General features: G+C 42.6%; 1 protein-coding gene across 12 annotated transcripts in view; it reads left to right on the top strand.

Moving 5' to 3' along the window:
* SEMA6D (semaphorin 6D) overlaps positions 1 to 20,998 on the top strand; it is a 578,700-nt gene that overhangs the window by 543,436 nt on the left and 14,266 nt on the right. For 11 of the 12 annotated variants that reach the window (XM_019442211.2, XM_019442217.2, XM_019442215.2 and 8 more), the window contains one exon: positions 20,586 to 20,748. In XM_019442211.2, the coding sequence (XP_019297756.2) occupies positions 20,640 to 20,748 (109 nt within the window). In that variant the 5' untranslated portion in view covers positions 20,586 to 20,639. Of the gene's footprint in view, positions 1 to 18,112; positions 18,138 to 20,585; positions 20,749 to 20,998 lie in introns of those variants that run through there. The other variant, XM_019442214.2, reaches the window with a different exon arrangement.

The following is a 20,998-nucleotide window of genomic DNA, read 5'->3' as shown; positions in this document are numbered from 1 at the left end:
TGACAGCTAGCTAATTTGAGTCTTTTGCTGGTCTAAGAGGAGAAAGCAAAGAAAGCAATATTTCAAGATAGAATACCTAGAAAAGATCCAGGAAGGGATTCTCACCTAAACATGGAGTCTACAAATTATCTAGCTGCATTAGAAACCATCTCAAAACCAGGTGTTTAAAACAAAAACAATCAAGGAGCACCTGGCTGGCTCGGTCGGTGGAGCATTCTCCTCTTGATCTCCGGGTCATGAGTCCCAGCCCCACGTTGGGCACAGCATTGACTAAAAAAAAAAAAAAAATCATTTATTTGACTCATGGATCTGCTTTTTGGAAGACACTACTCTGCTCCACGTAGGATCGTCTGGGATGGCTCAACCAGGGACTATAGGATCCAGTTCTGAGACAGCCCATTCACATGGGGCCCAGTGGTGTTGCTCTTCAGCAGAGAGTTCAGCAAGGACTGGCCTGAGTTCCTCATTATAGGGGCCTTCTCCACGAGCAGCTTGAGCCTCCTCATACAATGGTGACTGGTCAACATCAAGTATCTGAAGAAATCGGAAGTGGAAGGTGCCCATTTATTACGTCCTGGGCCCAGAAACTGGCACATCACTTCCAGCATATTCCATTATTCAAGTAGTCATATGCCAGATTCAAGGGGAGGATATGGATATATATATATATATATATATATATATATATATCCCACTTCTAAATGGGAACAGTGTAAAAATATTTGGTTGCCATGTTTTTAAAGTGCTATACAGAATTTCTAACCCTTTGAGAGGTTGAAAATCTAGATACTTGGAACATCACGGCCTGGGATGTATTGTAGCAGTAATTCCCACTCCCTACTTTTCAGAATTCCTCAGGAGTGAGATCTCCATTGACCCCATTTACCTTTCCCACAAGGAATTCAGCCCAGCATCTCTTGGACTAACATTTCTGCTACTGGGAATCTAGCAGTATTCCTTCTATTACGCAGCCTTCTTCAGGAAGCCAGGTCTCAGTGCTATTAATCATCGGTTGTCAGGGCTCTTTTCTATTAAGATAGATACTAGAGATGGGCTTGAGTGTGTGATGTGTCTCCAGAAGAATAATGACATTAAATATATTTGGTGCATTTATACTGGCAAAATGCTTAACTTCTAATGTGCCGACAGCCATCTTTATGAGGATCTTGCCTGATTGCTGAGTGGTTGACTTAGGTGTTTCCATTGCTACTACCACGAAAAGGGAAATTATTTGAAGTCAGTTTCTTTGTCCAGTCTTCCAAAGAATATTACAAGGGAGAATTTGGAACTGAAATCTCTAGAGTTTATATGCAGAAAAGATTAGATCATCACAGGGCAGGGAACAGAGCAGAGAGAAAACAGAGTGATGCTAATAATAATACCAACAGCAATAACCATGCTAATAGCTAGTACTCACTGCGCTTATTCACCAGGCAGTTCTAAAGGTTCGCTGTATATTAAGCCTACAACCCTCAGAACAATCCTTTAGGATAAGTGGAATCATTTTCTATTTTTCAGAGATGCAAGGTTAAGTAATTTTTCCAAGGTCACACATCTAGTGGGTGGTGGAACCAGAATATTTTTCAAATGTGTTTCCTCGATAAGAGGATTTCTTCTCAGGAGTGGTGAAAAGATGGACCATCATCCCGTCGCTCTTTCCTTGGGTTCCATGCAGCGACAGCGCATTTCCAGCCATTTTACGGGGCCGAAGTGGGAGGTGGGTGAGAACTTCCCCTTTGATGTCCTCTTATTGGTCCTTGAAGACAGAAACTTGAAAAGCGGACAAGCTCTCTAGAGGCAGAGACTACCTTGCCGCGCGCCTCCCCCTCACATCTGCTCTGCCTGGCCTGCCAGACATTTAAAGGAACAGGTTCCCAAGCCAGGCTTTCTTGAGCTTTGAAGGACCCGGGAGCAAAGAGGCCTTCCACCTTCCATCAGGCCTTCCACCCTAGTCTATGCGTACACAAGAGCACCCAAACAGGGAGATTCCCTGGCCCCGGAGGCGGGTCCCTGCTGCATCCCTGCTGTGGCATCCTTGGAAACAACTGAAAGACTGCTGATTATGTCAAGGATGGTAGGGAAGTGGCCTCTCACTGCTTCAACGGTGGAGACAGGGGGAAAAGGTGGAAGCCAGCCCCCAAGACTTAGGGAGGCAGGATCTTGGCTCTTGTCCTGCATGAAAGACCTCTTACTATTTTATGTTTTTCACAGAACCTTTATTTGCTACCATTACCTGCTATGTCATCAGGCTGAAAGAAGGGATGCAAGGGAACTAATGCAGTCCATATCTTAAAACAACAATGATAAAATCAAGCTAAAGATAGGTATTTTTCTTTTCTTAGCAAATTACAAATGCCTCTTCTCTCCTCTCCTGTCCATTTCTTCTGCCGTACCTTTTCCGGGTGTAGTGATTAAGACCACAGGCATTAGAGTCAAACTGACTTAAGCCCCGCTATTTAGTTTTGGGACTGAAGGCCGACTGCCTCTTTATTTCCTCATCTGCAAATTTGGAGAAATAGCACCAGCAACCTAGGGGGCGCTGAGCACAATGTCTCTTGCCTCCTTAGCATTCATCCATGGCTTGTCATGGATCGTTACGGCCTCCACTTCTCCAGCCTCCAGCTTGTGCAGATTACACAGGACCCCAGACGCGTCGCCTGTAAACCGAAGGAGTATGTTATCGATGGCCATCTTTGCTCTCTTAGTGGGGCGGGCCTGGGCAATATCTCACGTACTGGCATACGAGCTTATTTCCACTAAGAAGTCCTACATCCTGCTTCCAGGAACTCACAGTCTAATCAGAAAGGGAGCAAGAAGGTGGCCAGTGCTACCCACCATGGCAAATCCATAGTTGAAATGGATAGGGTGTTGTGAAAGGAGACTAGAGAGAGATGGAAAGCGGCCCGAACCGGTGATGGGCCCTAAGGGATGATTAGGAACTTGCCAGTCAGAGCATCCTCACTCGGAAGGCATTCTAGGTCCAGAGAACAGCAGGAGCAAAGGGCAGGAGGCCCCGAAGGCCGGCCACTCGAGGAGCAGCTGCATCTGTGGAATGAGGAATGTTCATATTGATTTGAGCCAAAGCGTAAGCGATGTCAGTATACCGTGCTGATGCAGACTCCAACTAAATAAAGCACCGATAATAATACTACTTCTTCACACTTGTATAGCACCTTTACAGTCTACAAAGTATTTTTACTTCCATTTTCTCACTTGTCCCTTTAAAAAACTGTGGCGAGGCACTCAGCAGCAATGTTCCCTAATCTCATCTCAGAAGAGGTGACAGATCTGGCCTGGGAGCGTGGGAGGGCACAGAAGCCCACGCTGCTGGGGCCCCTTCTGTCCAGCCCTCAGGTGCTCCACAGCGCCCTTGTTTCCTCCTCTGCCTTGGAAGGTTGGGGGCTCAGAAAGACACAGGAAGCAGAGAAGGTGGTACAGGCTCTTTTGAGATACAGTTTAGGGCCTGGGAACCTTTGATCAGAATGCCTCTGAAAAGCGGTCTCCCCACCCACATTGGAGTGAGGATTGTGCCTGTGTTAATGGCCTCCTCTTCTTGGGTCCCCACTACCCCAAAAGCTCTCTGGGACCTTCAGCATGTGCAACAGGAAAGAGGCAGCGTTCCCTCTCTCCCCAGCTTGGAAGAGACACAACTTGGGAAGAAACCTACAGGTCCCTCCTGTTTGCTTTCCCTCAGTCCTGGTAGAGTTCTTTGCCTATGCTTTTTATAATCCCTCTTTGTCCCTGTATCCTTTACATAAAAGACCCCCAAACCTTCCACCTTCCTGGTTTTATAATTATTTTTACCAAGGAGCTGCAAGTCTGTAATAAGGGTAAGTGGTGAAAAGGAAAGTCAGCCACACTTTTCTCTCCAAAAGTAATTAGACTAATTTCTGTCAATCTTTCTTCTGTAATGTTCAGCCTGTTTGCATGTGGTAAGCAACACTGTGTGTGTGTGTGTGTGTGTGTGCGTGTGCGTGTGCGTGTGCGTGTGTGTGTGTGTGTGTACCAGGGTGCTTCCACTTCCTATATGGCTGGGATGGAATTTGGAGCCGCAGGTCCAAGGCTCAGGTCATTGTAGAAAATGGGCCAGATAATATTACTGGAGCATTGTAACTCCTGTGTATTTATCTCCGCAATTGCAGCAATCACAACATCAGCAGGAGCCTGTGTCTTACTGTGGTCACATTCAGCAGCTATGAGCATGAGTGCCTCCCACACACACGGCTGCATAATTTCATGCCGGTGTGTATTCATTACTGGTGCATATGGGTGACCATTGCTACCGGCTCATCATTAGTGGGAAAAGTGCTCTTTGGAGATTTTTAAACTTTTTTTTTTTTTTTATAAGGTACAGGGTTGCACACAACAATTCATTCAACAAACAATTATTAAAAACCTGTATCCCAACCACTTTTTAGGAATTTATTTATGGATATAAGAGACAGTCCCTGAACTCAAGGATCTTACAGCGTGGGGCTGGGGAAAAGAAAGGAAGCTGAGGAAATGAGGAAGCCTAACATTGTGTGGTATGTGTTCTAACAAAGGCGAGCTCAGATTTTGGTGGCAGAAGGCAGGAAAGGGAAAATCTTGGTGGAAAGTGACTTCTGATTAGGAGCTGGTGAGGAAAAGATAGGAAAGACATTCCAAGTGGCAGGCACAGCACATGCAAAGACAGCGAGGCAGGGGAAGCAGGCTCATTTTGGAATTGGGTGACTCCATACACCCAGAATGTGCATGGCTAAGAGAGGCATCATCCAAATGCTGCCCGCTGCTCCCTCTTAGGCCTCGAATTTGTAAGGTCACTGCTGAATGTCCTTGTGGAACCTAGTTTTTATGTTTGTCTATGCAATTCCATTTTGAGCCTCTCTGAGATTAGCCACTGAGGTGATAGAAAGAGCAACAGACCCGGAGACAGATGATCCAGCAGCCTCTTTTTAACAGCCTAACCTCAAGCAGTTCTTTAACTTCTCATCTGTGTGGTGGAAATTCATGCACTAACTCGGTAAACATTCTGTGAGTAGGTATCTGGTACCAGATACCATGGTGGTTATAAAGATAAAAGCCAAGAACAGAACAGACGTAACTTGTGTCCTCATGAAGCTGACATGAAATTCAGTGGAGGTAATCATTTCTGTCCTAAGCCTTTAAGGACCAAAATAGACAAGGCATTTTTGTTTTAAAAGCATAAAACACAATAAAAGTGAAAGCTTCATTGGCCCAGTCCCTGGAGTAGGATGAATATCCCTGAGACCTGGGGGCTGTTCTCACACACAGAAGTTAATGAAATACCTTTGTCAGCTATGAAGTACATGTGGGGACAGAGAGAGTTGAAGAGACCTAGGGCTTCTGGGTGTATGTGAGCTAAGCTTCCCACAAGTATATCATGAAATTTAAAGACATTGGAAGTGATCTGTTGACCTGTGGGAGGGCTTGCACCACCTGATCCCCAGTTCCAAAGAAGCTAGAGACAGCACTTAAAGCTAGTATTTCTCAAAGCCACGTGACAGTGAGGGAAAAAATTTACCCTCTGCCGTTGCATCTGGTACACCATCAGAATGCCACATCCCCATTCATACATGCCAGTGGAGACTCATTCCATGTTCATCCCATCAGTTTGTACTGCGAAGCCTGTGTGTGGTTTGGCGTTACACGTCAGAGGCAGTGATCACAGCGCTCCCCAGTCCCCGGGATTCAGAGGGAGTACTTGCACTTTGTATCCTAGGCAACATCAGTGCTATAGGAAAAATTCAGAAGTGTGAATTGGGAATCATTTTGCTTTTGGTAAAGAGCCTTTCTCAAACCAGGCACATAAGATCAGAATCATAAAAGCTAATGACTTGGAGGAGTCCGTAGAGACTTTGGACATTCTAGCCCAACCCTCTCATCATCATATAGGTGAGGAAACTGAAGCCAGAGAATGTACGTTAGCTTTCTTGTGGCCTCTCAGCTAGCTCAAGCTGAATCAAAGGTAGAATCCAGGGATGCCTGGGTGGCTCAATCAGTTAAGCATCCGACTTCAGCTCAGGTCATGACCTCCTGGTGAGTTCAAGCCCCGTGTTGAGCTCTGTGCTAACAGCTCAGAGCCTGGAGTCTGCTTCAGATTCTGTGTCTCCCTTTCTCTCTGCCCCTCCCCTGCTCATGCTCTGTCTCTCTCTGTGTCTCAATAATAAATAAACATTAAAAAAAATTTTTAAAGGTAGAATCCAGATTTCCTAACTCCCTATTATCTCCAGGTGTATTTGATGTCTGGGGTAAGATTAGTACCCACCCCCCGCCACCGAGGTGATTCATAAGGTGAGGCCAGAATAGATGTAGATAGGGGTAATATAACGTTTGAAGCATAATTACCTCCAGCACTAGCACTGGAAGCACACAACCCTTTCTCAAGGCTGTGCCTTCAGCCTTGCACCATCTTCCTGGTACTCGCCCAATCACATAACATGTGCTGGGAATTCTGTATGCTGCTTTAATAACTCATTCCATCCTCAGACCAACTCTGTGAGAAAGCTGCTAACGTTATTCCTGGTTTACAGGGAAGTGAGGTACAGAGTAGTTAACCACTTGCTCAAGAGCAAACAGCTAATTAAGTGGCAAAGCTGGGACTCCTACCTAGACATTGTGGCTCCAGAGTCCCTGTTCCCAACCCCCATACTTTAGTCAGGCCCCACCCTTCATAGAAGGAAGGGCCCAGCTTTTCTCATACCCTCTGGGTGTTGAGTTGAGTTAGTTAAAAATAAGGAATCAGCATCAATTTACCTAAACTCCCATTTTGTCTCTGTGGCCCCCGATGTTTCAAAAAATCCACAGGTAAACTAACCCAGGCCTAGGCTGGGCCCTCACAGAGGTTGTGCCGCTCATAAAATACACTTGGGCCATTATTCTCACTCTTGATTACAACCTCTCTTTCAGTCTAGGACTTTTGGGCTAACATAAGTCACCAGGGATCTCGTTTCTATCAGTAGGGCAAATGTTTATTTTTGAGAGAGAAAGAGAGAGGGAGTGGGGGTGATGGGCAGAGAGAAGGGGACAGAGGATCAGAAGCAGGCTCTGCGTTGACAGCAGAGAGCCCGATGTGGGGCTCGAACCCATCAACTGCAAGATCGTGACCTGACCGAAGTTAGACACTCAACCAGCTGAGCCACCCAGGCTCCCTGGGACAAAATAGTTTTCTTTTAAAAAATTATTTTGAGAGGCAACAGGGTTGGTCAGTCAGTTAAGCATCTGATTTCGCCTCAGGTCATGATCTCACAGTTTGTGAGTTTGAGCCCCGCGTCGGGCTCTGTGCTGACAGCTCAGAGCCTGGAGCCTGCTTCAGATTCTGTGTCTCCCTCTCTCTCTGCCCCTCCCCTGCTCATACTCACTCTCTCTCTCTCTCTATCAAAAATAAATAAACAGTTAAAAAAATCTTTAAAAAATTATTTTGAGGGGCACCTGGATGACTCAGTCCATTTAGCATCCAGCTTCAGCTGAGGTCAGGATCTTGTGGTTTGTGAGTTTGAGAGCACTGTGTCAGGTTCTGTGTTGACAGCTCAGAGCCTGAAGTCTGCTTTGGATTCTGTGTCTTCCTCCATGCCCCTCCCCTGCTTGTGCTCTCTCTCCTCTCTCTCTCTCTTTCTCAAAAATAAACATTTAAAATTTTTAATAAATAAATAAATAATTATTTCAAAATAATTATAACCTCACAGGGAGTTGCAACAATAGTACAAAGGCCACATACTCTTGATGCAGGAAGGGCATTTTTAAAAACAAAGTGGAACTGAATTTTCTAATGGAATGTGGATAACAGTAATGCTTTAGGTCCTTTGAAACCATTAATAATCGTTCTCCACATTTGCCACGGACAAGCAACCATTACTGTTGGCTTACTCAAATGCAGAAGGCAGATAAAAGCCATGTTTTTGGCAGCTGAAAATCACAGGATTTGAACCAGGAATTTTTGACTTTTAAAATTTTAAGAAAGGCTGCTTCTCTTACTCTGGATTGTTAGAGTTTAACCCTTCTCTAAACCCTCGGACACTGTTTTAGATCATGACATCTTCTGGAAATCTCTGGTGAGGTGGTTTGCAGAATATAAAACGTGAAGACACGAGCTCTTTAATGCAGAACAATTGCTATTGTTGTTGGCAGTGGCTGTAAGCATAGATCACTGGACTCTTGTGACATCTAGGTTCTGCACTGGCTTCACCACTCTTGGAGTAGAAGTTCCTTCATTTATCTGCTTCTTCTCTCCCAGGAATAGTAGCAGCAGCTCATCCTAGTCTTTCCTTGCCTCAGTGTTGTTCATGTTCTTTGAAAAGCTGAAAAAGACACCATGGAGGATATTGAAAGCAGCATCGGAAAGTCAGTAGTGGTGGCGGCATCAGAAAGTCAGTAGAATCAGAACAAACGTGCTCTACTTCTGTCATCCTAGCCCAGAGGGCAGAAGCAGGCATGGACCCAGGCCCTTTTATCCTGAACAGAATGTCACGCACAGGCCATATGGCAGCCCCAGCAGGTCATCTGGTAGAATAAGCCAATGTTCCAAAGACAGGCTGAGTCCTTTGGCATCTCAGTCATCCCTTGGAACCCTGAGCTCTTCCTTTGTCTAGAATGGTTCCTCTCCTGGAGGCCCTGGGGGAGCAGCCGGGATTGGCCAGAGCTCCCTGTGTGGAGGAGATAACAAAAGAAAAGGCTTTTAATTTCTCTTGTCACCAAGTTAGCCTCGAAAGCCCCACAGTCCTCCCTGAAAAGAGAGCACACTGTTGTGTGAGTATCTGCCACAGCAATCTTCTGCTATCTAATTTGGTTTTCTTTGTCAATCATAGAAGGTTCCTATGTTTTGTATTTTCACAAAGCTAGTCCTCATCTTGATCTCTTAAGAAGCTGATGTGTTTGTCATCTGCCTGGATGGCGGGTTCTCTCTGCTTAGATGTGGGGCTCGTCCTCTCATTAGTTTCTTGTGTTACTTTCTCATTAAATGAAGATCATTTCTAGGACAATTTTGCTTTCAAATGTTACCCAATCTGAGTTAGGGCCGACCGGCAGAACTTCTAGACAAGTTGTCACTAGAATTACATTCCCCGGAGCCATGGCTCTAATCAGAGGTCCAATTCTGAGATCCCTGTTTCTGATTTGCTCAGAATTTGGCAAAGACAGGTTAGATCCTGTTTTATGTACCTTCCTGCTCAGTTCCTTTTAAGTTCAATTCCTTTTTGAATTATTAATATTTGACCAGAAGCATTACTGATGGAGATATTGGTATGCTTTGCTTAAAAAAAAAAATTCAGACTTAAACTGAAAACCTTACATAAAAAGCTGCTTTAATTTTCAGAAAACTTTTTAAAATAGCCAGCTTTCCTCATGCATGTAAAATGAAATTAAAATAAACAAAATTGACCCAACTTTGAGGAAAGCATCAATTATAAGAGCAAGGCATTAATAAAGAACACAACAGGCTTCCACACCCTACAGCATGCCCCTTGCCTCCCTTCCATGGCATCCATTCCCGCCTTTCCTTTTTCTCCTATTAGAATCTAGCCCAAAGAAAAGATCTTAGGAAGGTACTCGTCCTGATTTCTGGCTTATGCAGTGTGCTTTAGCGCTACTTACTTTATAACTGGACAAAAGGCCATCTGCCAAAGAAAAGAATTTCCCATTGCAGGATCTCAGACATCAGCCAGCCATTAGGCAGGCTAACTTTTATTTTATTTTTGTTTGTTGGGTAGTGGGGAGCCAAGCAGGCTTCTTTCTCTGCCAGTCCCATATACCCTGTTCTTTAATCTCAGGAACAGCTCTGCTTTCCTTTTCTTTGTTCTGGGGAAGCTTCAAAATGAACAGGAATTCCAGTGGAGGGGCGACGTGTGTGTGGCAGAAATCGCTTAACTCCTTTGGCCCTTGTTACCCATGGCTCCTGGATCAAAGAGCAATTTGTTAATGATGGCTAAGTGTGAAAAGAGACATCTGTTGCCGTTTGTAAAGGACCTGTTGGTTTTGCAGCACCTGGAAACTCATGGAGTGGGGGCTGATGAGGATTGTGTGCTAGGAGAGCAATTGTAGGCTCAAGACTCTAGGTATTTGAGGCAATGGTAGAGAGATGTTCATGTGGCACCTGTGCCATAGCAGAGTCCTGTCACATGTACAACCTCTTTTGTAGATTTACCTCTTCCTGTATTCATTAAATACTGACTGAAGACCTCCTAGATGCCAGTTCCTGTCCTGATGCTGGGATAGAGGATGAATAAGATCTGCTCTCTCCCAGAAGCATCCCAGCAGAGAAGCTGTGAAAACAAGTAATTACTATGAAATGATAAGATCTGTAATACAAGTATTTATGTGGTACTACAGTATGATTAGCCATCATTAGGAGAGCAGTGTGGCCAGAGAAGAGGGATTAGGGGTTGGGGGGAAGAATGGCCAGAAGTAAAGGCCAGGGACAGTTTGTGGTGATAAGTAGACAATTTCCAAGACGGGCATTTGAGGGACAGAAGCTGGCAAGAATCAGCTTGTGAAGAACCTTGTAAATCTTGGAAATGAACTTGGATTTTATCATAGAGGACTTTAGAAACCATTAAACTGTTTTTAGAAAAAAAGTAACATGATACTATTTGTGCTTTGGAAAGATCATTCTAGTGGCTTTTTGGAGAATGAACTTAAGTCTAGGAGAGCAAAAACCGGTTAAGAGTGCATTCTAGAACGAGGAAGAGAAAAATCAATAGGGTGTGCTAAAAGATTAGAGAGGATGAAGGGGAGAAATCTAGGATGACTCTCAAATTTAAGGCTTAAGTGATGGAGTAGGATATTTAAAATATCAATAAGAACAATACTAGTAGTTGTAATTATTGAATCCTTATCATGTACAAAAGGTTTAGTTATATGTGTTGCATAGATTATTTCATTGAGGCACTGTAATGATGTAAGTGCTACAATTATCCTCATTTTTGGTGAGAAAACTTGGGACTTTAAGAGATGAAATAATATATCCAAGGTCACATGTTTGGAAGTTATAGTACATGAATTTGAACCCTGGCACTTTGAGCTGAGACCATGTGCTCTATAAGGTATTTAGCAGGAGGACAAGTCAGGGCAACATATATGAAGTTCAGGCTTGCCCCTTCTGAATTTAAATTGCTTATATCTTACTGAGGTCAAAATATCTGGCAAAGAATTGAACAGCTGGCTCTATAACTGAGGAATGTGGTTTGTGCTGGACATGTGGATTTGGGATTCATCAGATAATTGGTGGTAGTGAAAAAGGTGGGTGTAAGGTGAGTGAATCTCCAAAGAGCCAAGTGGAACCGTGAAGAATCCCATCTAAGAGTGAGTGTGTTGGGATGAGTTGGGGAAGTTTGCTGAATAGGAGTAGCTAGATAGATAAGGAAAAAACTATGAAGGCCAGAGGTAGACATTCAAGAACTGAGGAGAGGTCAACATGATTAAATACCTTGCGGAGATGAAAGAAGGTTTAGAATGAGGGTTGAGTTGGGTTTGCCAATTAGGTGGTTGATGGGCAAGAGTTGAAGTTAAACTGAAGTGGGTTAAAAATTTAATAAAAAGTGGAGACAAATGGGCTCAGACATCTCTTCAAAGAAACTTGGTGGAGGAGGTGAAAGACAGGGAGATAACAGAAACTGCCTCAGGATTGGGGAAAATTCTGTTTGTCTGTGATGGGAGTCACTTGGGATGCTCACACATTGAGGAGAAAGAACCTGTGGGGCAGTGGGGATTACCCCAGGACATTTATCTGAGTAGGCAGGGGAAGCAATAATCTCTCCTCCAGCCTTCAGGAGATCATGACTCTTAAGAGAAAGAAGTGTTCCTACATTTCCAACTCCCCGCCCCCTTTCTTTTTATTATATGAAGAAACCTAAGCCAGAGATGTGAAATGACTTGGCGATCACGCAGCAAGTCTGTGATCCCAAATCTCCTGGTTTCCGGTGCTTTTCCTCTCCTTCCAGTGTCAGTGGGAGAAGAATCCCCGACAGGTTCTTTGTTCCAAGTCCCCAGTTCCCCACGGGGACTCTTCCCTGCTCCTTGAAGATGCATGTCCTTCCAGATTCTAATCTGTCAGCAGGAACTCAGCTGTGTGGAGGGTGAGTCAGAGAGCTGATTTGTCATTTCCTCAACATGCCATGGGGCAGTGTTTTAAATGGTTGATTATAAAGTGACATTAACATCACAGCTCTCGAAGCCTTTTCCTCTCACCTGGGCACCCAAGTTCCCAGAAGACGGAAAGGTCTCAGACTCAAGGGCCTTTCAGCCACCTCTTCCTGGCCCAGAGTAAGAGAGGGTATATTTGTTCATATATGGCACCTGGTCCCCAAGCTTGTGTGCAAGAGAGGATTGGGTGGAGGTCAGTGGGGTAGCAGTAGAGATTCCTTAAACAAGAGACTCCAAGAGACACCATCAGTCCAGAGTCACTTGGTGAGCCTGGATTCAGGGAGCTCCTTAGAAGGTCCCAGAATACCTACCTCAACTCTGCTTAAGCGTCTTCTGGACTAATAGTGGTTCATCATCTCTTCCTCTCGCTTTCTTATATTTAACAGGCTATGCTGTCAGCCTGGTTGTCATATAATTCTGACTAAACATTTACTAAAACCTACAGCCCTAACCAGGACATACTGCATAGAATCCAGACAAGTGAATGCTGTATAAACATAAGCCTTTTGTAATTGACCTTCAGTTACAACCCTGTCTTGGTTGGCTCCAAAGAATGGCAACTAATTTGCTTTTCTTTGCTCTTTTTCAGTCAACCGAAACCCGTTGCTACCTTTCCATTCTGTCCTGGGGGTGGGGGGCTGTTAGGCAGTAGACCTATAACTCCTGTAACTCCAGGAGCTGGCTATCATTCTCAGTGTGAACAGTGCCCCCTGGAATTTCATGTGCTATAGAATGAATGCTGTCCCTGGTGCTGCAGCTCTGGTTCTACCCCCATTCTTTCATTTAGCTCACAGAATATTCAACTAAAAGAAATAGTGCTATTTGGGAGTCGAACCTAGGGTTCCCTGGGTCTGCTGTTCTTTGTTATACCTGTTTGTTTTTTTCAACAGTATTAAATACATTTAGATTAGATGGGAGTCCAAAATTCTGATCTTGCCCTGAGAGATTCAGCAGGGCTCATGGTGATTCAGGACACCTGATTAGTTCTTTTGTTTCTTCCTTCATTCACCTTTCATTCACAATTGTCTCAAGTATAGACAACTGTGACACATGCTTATCCCCTGACACTGAGAAGAATACCCTCTAGACTCTAAAAACTTAGTAAGACTTAACTAAGCCAAAGATGAGAGACAAGAAGGGCCATCCAGAGTGAAAGTAGGAACAAAGTACTTGATGGAAGTAGGTGGAATGATACATTGCAGGGCCAGACACAGGGCCAGAGTGGTAGAACACAAGTAAAGAAGGATATAGGCTCAAATTAGACTGGAGAAGGAGACAGGACTCAGAACACGGAAAGTCTTACAGCCCCATTACACAGATCAGGGCCTTCTAAGAGTAAGAGAAAGTTACTGGAGGACTGTGAAATAATAGTATGGGATTTATATTCTGAAAAGATAATGCTTGTTTCATCTAGAAATACATGAGAGACAAACGAAGGGCAGACCGAATAGGCAAGAGGTCAGAAGAATGTGATATAAGGGAAGTTGGTGTTTTAAAAAGCTGTGAACAGTCAACTGTGTCTAAAGCTACTGAGCAATCCTAGGAGACAGAACTGGAAGCATCCATTGCATTTAGCTACCTGGAGGTCATCCTGTCTTTACTGAAAGGCGTTATTGAGAGAGGAGCTAGAACAGAGAAAGTAGAAGAATGAGTGGGAGGTGAGGAAATGACAACAGTGAGAATACAAAACTTTTTTAAGTGCCCGTGAATGGAAAGAAAAAGGAAGGTGGGGGCTAGAGAAGAATCTGGGGTCACAGGAGCTTTTTTACCATTTTTTTTGAGATGAGAGAAGCTTAGACAGATTAAGCGCTGATGGATAGTATTTAATCAATGAAAAGTTAGAGAATATACCAGAGAGAGGAAAATATAATCCATGTTTTTGTCATTTTTTTTTTCTATTCCAGGAAAGACAGAAAAGGTTGGGTTTAAAGCACATGGAGAGGACTTGGGAAGTGAAAGTCTCTCTTAAAACAGGACGGGAGGAAGAAACACTAGATAAGGATGCAGACAGTGAATCTGTTTGGTAATGGGAAGGAGACAGGAGAGGTAAAGAAGTTCCTATCCCATGGCTTTTACTTTCTGAGTGAGGTAGCTGTGGGGCATCTAGAAAGAGTGTAGTAAAGTGAGAAGGAACAGATGAGGGTTTTTCAGACAATAGGAAAAGCTTAAATGTATTCATTTGGGGAGCAGGCATATCTCATAGGGAAATATAGCATCCCCACAAGATGATCGTGCTAGATGTAGTGGGGGGCCAAGAATTCTGTGGTGTTACTACCAAATTGCCCCAGTGTGTGGTTGTCTTGACTGGTTCTCAGCTGTTCTGGGGCAGTGCAGAAGGTGAATGATTGACTCCATCCAAGGAAAGAACTTTTCAACAAAGTCTGACAAGGATACAAAGGATGAAGGAGTCTAGAATATAAGCTAAAGTATTATTGAAATGATTGACTATTGCCGGTTACATCTAAGAAGGATAAGGTGATATGTCCAGATTGCAAAAGGCTAGTGAATTAGAAGAAATTAGATCGGTTGGTAGACTGATGACCCTGATGAGAAGGAGGAGCAGTCACAGTGAAAGTGGTCAGACAAGCAAGCGTTAAGGACAAGAGATTGACAGCAGAGCATGCAGTGCTTGACTTAATGAGTTTTGGGGTGAAGAAGCTAAAGCTTTTGACACATGCCAAAGTGGAAGCATAGACTGAGGCTACTAAAATCTTTGAAAAGTCTGTTAGAGAAAGTGACTAGGAAGTTACCAGTTAAAAAGGAGGAGAAGAGGTAGAACCTCAAATAGAAAGTTGTTGTTGTTTTTTGTTTTCGTTTTTGTTTGTTTGTTTGTTTGTTTGTTTGCAAGAGCATGAAGGTCCAAGATCTGGAGAAGTGATTGGGAAAGTGGGAGGAACCAACTCCACTTTCAGATCCTGAGGTGTATGCAGCATGATAGCCTGAACACCTCTTCAAGAAGTGGCATCTCCAGAAGATAGCTAGGGTAGAGCTTTAAAATCAGCATGTCTCTGGTGTGTCCCTGGGGTCTTTGGCTGGGGATAAAGTATGGCTACTTCATTCCTGAATTCTCACTTCTTTGCACAAATATAAGTTTCAAAGAGACAAGAACTCTAAACCAATTTATTTATCTGGGATTCATGAATTTCAAATTTGGCCACTATGCTATAATCATAAAAAGAACTTGTGTTAACCAACCCTATATGTTATCCTGCTTAAAGAACTCCCTTTCAGTATTCCTTTTAGTTTGGATCTGCTAACAACAAATCTCTTGACTTTTATGTGTCTAAGATGTCTTGATTTTGCCTTCATTTTTGAGGAATATTTTCACTGGTAATAGAACTCTAGCCCCCAAATTTATTTGCTTTCAGCACTTTAAAAATGTCATTCTGTGGCCTATTGGATTGTATCATTTCTATTGATAAGTCAGCTGTCAGTACTATTCTTGTTTCTTCGAAGGTAAAATGTCTTTCAGCTTCTAACATTGTTTTGGTCTTTGTTTTCAGCATCTTGACTATGATGTGTTTAACTGTGTTTTTCTTTGTATTTAGAAATTCTAGTTTCTTGAATGTGAGACTTACATGTTTGTTTTTTTTTTTTTTTTTGTCAGTTTTGAAAAAGAATGCGGCCATTATCTGTCAAATATTGCTTTTGTCCACTTCTCTCTCTCTTTTCACTCTCAGGCACTCTAATGTTAGATGTTTTCATAAGATCCTATGTGTGTCTTACTCCCTAATCTGTATTTCCCGACCTTTTTGCTCTCCATGTTTCTATCTGATATTTTCTATTAACCCATCTTCTAGTTCACTAATCTTTTCTTCAGCTACAAGAAACGTGTTGCTAAACACATCTATTAAGATGCTTGATGACTGTGCTTTTGTGTTGTAGAATTTCCATTTAGTTCTTTTTTAATAAAGTCCAGTTCTCTGGTGAAATTATCTTGTCATCTTTTTTCTTGAACAAAATAAACAATTATTTTTTTTTAACTTATGTTTAATAACTATAATATCTGGGTACCTATGAGCCTATTTCTGTTGTTTTCTCTCTTAGTCTTAGTTATTGGAATGTTTAGTAATTGCTGTTAAGCATTTTGTATAAAAAAATGTACACTCCAGATAACATTATTTTCCTCTAGAGAGGACTCACCTCATCTTTTATGCAAGGAGCTAGAGTGGTGGGAGATTACATCTGTTCAATCCAGGATTTATTTTATTGGACCCCAAGTTGGAGTTTTTGTAGTTTGGTCTACCTCATGTTTGCTTCCTCTCCTTAGGAAGGATCTTCCTAAGATGTAGATCTTCAGAGATCCAAAAGAGAGCCTGTTGGTATTTATGGGGGCTCCTTCTTGGTCCTCAACTTGATACTGCCCAAAATCTGGCTTTTCTGGATAGCTACACTCTCCTTTTTAGATAGCTTAAGAATGAACAAATTCCATAATATAAAATCAAGTGCCAAGTGTGGATCCAATTTCCTGCCACCCTTCCTTCTCTCAAGGATTCTGCCACTCAAGCCCTTGCTATCTTGACAGCTCTGAACTGCTTTTAAGAGCTTCTCTCATTACATTTAGGCTTTAACCTCAGAAATATGTGGGAGATGCCTATGTATAATACCAAAAATATACTTACTCAGTTTCCCCTGTTCTCTGGCTAAAGGGAAAAATCTCTTATCAGCATGTTCTTTACTGTAACCTTATGCATGAGGAAGGTGGCTTGCTCCTCTTCCTTGGAAGCATCTATGTCCATGAAGCAGTACCTTAATCCTCTAGGAGCACCCCTACCATTGTTACAATGGTATACATAAATGGTTTGTGAAAAGTTGTACAAGATAAAAGAGAAAGCATTTCTTTCTCCTTCTAGGGCCATTTTTGCCCAATAATATATAACAATAATAGTCATAATGATACCTGTGAAAATCTACTAGAGGTTTACTATGGGCCAGGTTCTATGTTAGGTGTTTTATAGAGATTGTCTCATTTCATCCTCAGAAGAGCCTATGAGGTAGTAATGGCAATTTTCCTAATTTGCACTTAAGGAAACTGAGGCTTAAAGAGGTGAAGTCAACCTAAACAAGGTCCCAGAGCCAGGAAGTAAATGGCACAAGCAAGTGTGAACTCAGACTTTTCAAACCCCGAGGTCTGTATTCTTTTCCAGCATTTTGCCCTGCCTCTTAACTTGTCCTCCTTCAGCAAAACTAGTCTTATGATTTTCCTGGGCCCTGCAATTCTGAGATACTTCCTTAAATAAGGTAAAAGCCAGATATTCTGAGGGGTTTGCATGCAAGAAGTTCTCTTTGGTTAATTTCTCTCAGGTATTTGGTTATTTCTAGATCCGTGCCTCCCCCATTTAGTCTTACTTTGATGTATATTTTACATTAAATACTTCCATTTATAATTTCTATGGCAAATCTGAAAGTATTTTTTTTTTAAAATAAAGCTTTATGCAGGGACAGGAAGCAATTAGTGGTGGGGCTTTATTTTTAGAGGATGAGATGGGTGGGGGTGGGGTATGGGGAGAAATTGCTTTCTGCAGTGTCAGATGAATGAGTTATAGGAAATGATAGCTCAGCCGGCAACTTAGTGCTTGCCAGTGAGTCAGCAGTGATTTCATCCTCAGCCTCAATGCCGGAATCACAGATGTGAGAGACACCCTTCCTGGTGAGGGCCCCTCCCTGTCCTGAGGTCTGGGACATCAAGGCTCTGCCCATATGATGTGAACTTACCTGTCATGGTGGAAAAAGATTCACAGAACTATCTGCCTCTTGTTTTCACACAAATATTTCTAAGTGTCCTTAGGATGGATGAAGTTTGGGATGCGTATCATAGCAGAATTTTCTTCTTATGGCGACATTTCATATTTTTTACTACTTCAGCTTTCCAGGGCCTGTATAAATGGCAAAACATGGAAGCATGGTGGAAAAGTGAGACAGGAAGACGCTGCTTCAGAAAAACTGGTACATTAAAAGAGGTCACCTTGTCATGATTGGAAATATGTGCATGTGGCAAGAAGGTAGAACCAAATCATTTCGTTTGTTGCATTAGGATGGTAGGATTGACAGTGATTGTTTTTTACCTTCTTTTCTAGGTTCGATAAATAGGCTCAAGTTGTACAAAATTATTCTAAACATAATATTTTTGTATTTTAAAGAAATCCTTTGAGAAAAAAAATGGCCAAATAGCTTTAATATTTTAGGACATCTTTTTCCCAGACTCTGCCCGGATTCTTAAGGTCAAGGTCATGTGATGATGTCCCCTAGGCAATGGGTGAGGAGGACTGACTGTGCTCAGAATTTGAATGAAGGAGACAGTTAGTTCCTTTTCACCAAGTGGATGAGGTGGTATTATCCACATGTTGCAAATAAAGACACGAATGCTCAAAGAGACTGAAGAAGCTTCCCCCGGCCAAACAGCTCGTAATGGTGGATGTCCATCCAAGCCCAAGTCCGAGTTTGCCAACGTTCACACTCTTTCGCCTTGAGTACAAAACGATGCTGCCACGGATCCCACTCCACCATGCTTTTTGCAGGGCATTTTCAGTGTGTTGACTTACTGCTGGATTCATCCTCCACTAGGAAAAAATGTATTGCAATATTGTTCTCTCTTTTTGCAAAACTAGAATTCTAAAACTCCCATATTACTTGCCTTCTACTTTAGTTAAAAAGACCAACACTGAGAGTATTACATAGCTTACACGCCTGTACATCTGTGTGTTTGACATTAAGATGATAGAAGAGGCATAGTAAGTACCCAGCTGAGTGGTTGGACTCACCCACAATTTGAAGTGATCTCCTAAAGTTAGGAAATGAGGGAAATGAGACTGTGACAAAGCTAAATGTTATACCATTCAGTACAGTAGCTGTGACAAGTATGGCTAAGGAAGGGGTAGTATTGTTGTAGAATAGAGCATTTATGGTCTCAAAAAAAAAAAAAAAAAAAAAAAAAAACCTATCCCATTGCCCCAACAGAGCTCTAATTTACTTTTTAAATAAATTAGTACCAGCTAAAGATTTTTTTTTAATTTTTGACAGTTAATATTATACAGTTAATGCTATGAACTTTTTTGAGATACTGACATACAATATACTGCACATATGTAAATGTGCAGTTGAAATGTAACATATGCAGGGCACATGGGTGGCTCAGTTGGTTAAGCGTCAGACTAGCTCAGGTCATGATCTCGCGGTTCGTGGATTCGAGCCCTGCGTCAGACTCTGTGCTGACAGCTCAGAGCCTGGAGCCTGCTTCAGATTCTGTGTCTCCCTCTCTTTCTGTCCCTCCCCCACTCACACCCTGTCTCTCTCTCTCTCTCTGTCTCTGTCTCTCTCTCTCAAAAATAAATAAACATTAAAAAAAATTAATAAAATAAAATGTAACTTATGCATACACATGTGAAACATCACTTTAACAAAGATAATGAATGTATTCATTACCCCCAAAATATTTTTTGTAATGCTGTTTTTTGAAGAGAAAAAAAAAAGTCAGTTAATTTCATCATGTAATTTGATGAAAAGAGCCCGGATGGGGACACAGGTGATGTAAGTCTATACCCTGATCATGTTCTAAATAGCTCCCTGAAATTCAGTGAGTCCCTTAATTTTTCCAGCCCTTGGCTTTCTCATCTGAAAAATGAGTGGGTTGGACTAGATGGTCCCTAAGGCCCCCTACGGTTCTAAAGTTCAATAAAGCTAAGAGGATAGGCATACTTAGGGTATTGGTTTGTGTCCAAATGGTTTTATGTAAAGAGGTAGACATCCCCAGTGGTCTGGTGTCAGCTGTGACTCCTCAGTGCTGTCCTGCTTAATTGATAGATCGTGAAATCATTTCATTTCTTTTAATTCTCTTTCACCCAGATTCAATGTCATTCATGTCATTGCCTCCATATTGGTCTTAGTAAGCTAAGGGAACTGTTCAACTTTAGGATTTAGGACGAAGGCTTGAGTAATGCTGGGAATCTGGCAATGCCTTTAGCAAAGGTCTGATGAGAGGCGACAGGACCGTCAGCTCCCTGGAAATTTGTGAGGCAGCTTGGGCATTTTATGGTGGGGGGTGGGGTGGGGTCAAGAGACAAGCTGTACTGGTTGTATTTCAGGCTGGGGGAAGGGAAGCAGATTGGAGTTTAATTAAAATTCTAATCCCAACTTAGCCCATCTTCTTGCCAAGTCAGCAGCCAGCGTTTCTGTTTGTGGTTCTGGTGATCTTGCTGCGATGACATACGTAGTTACCTCAAAAAACTCTTGCAAATGTGCCTAAACCTTCAATATGCTCACCAGATGCTTTAATCAGACCTGGCATGGTGCCATCTTTTGCCTGTATTTTCAGAGATACCTCACCCAGCCCTGCCAGGATTCCTGGCTGGAGGAGGGCCCTGGAGAGAGCTGGTGGTGCAAATGGAGCTGATTACAAATGAGAAAGTTTCATTACACCATAGAGATCTTTCCAACTTGTTTCTGGTTTCCAGGTAGCTAAGTGGGATTTCTGAGGAGGGGCTGCTCTGACTTCACCTTGGCCCACCATGAGGTGCTTCTTGCTCTGTGCCTACATGCTGCTCCTGATGATTTCCCAGCTGAGGGCAGTCAGCTTTCCCGAAGATGATGAACCCCTTAATACAGTCGACTATCACTGTAAGTAACCTTAAGAACATTCCCCTTTTCTGAGAAGGGAGCTTTTTTGGTTTTGATTTTCTAGGTGTATTTGTTTTTAGAAAGAGAGGGGTTTTTTTTTTTGTTTTTTTTTTATGTCTAATCAATGTTTTGCATATTAATTTATCCATAATCATTTCTTAGTGTTTAGAGAAAGTGGGACAGCTTTGTTGGCTGCTTTTCTAAAGCAACCCATGTATAGGTTATATATTTCCAGTTAAAAGAAAAAGAC

This window comes from Panthera pardus, unplaced genomic scaffold (assembly GCF_024362965.1).
Source record: "Panthera pardus isolate Hobbes unplaced genomic scaffold, ASM2436296v1 HiC_scaffold_24, whole genome shotgun sequence".
Lineage (NCBI taxonomy): Eukaryota > Metazoa > Chordata > Mammalia > Carnivora > Felidae > Panthera > Panthera pardus.
This window is presented reverse-complemented; position numbering and strand designations above follow the sequence as displayed.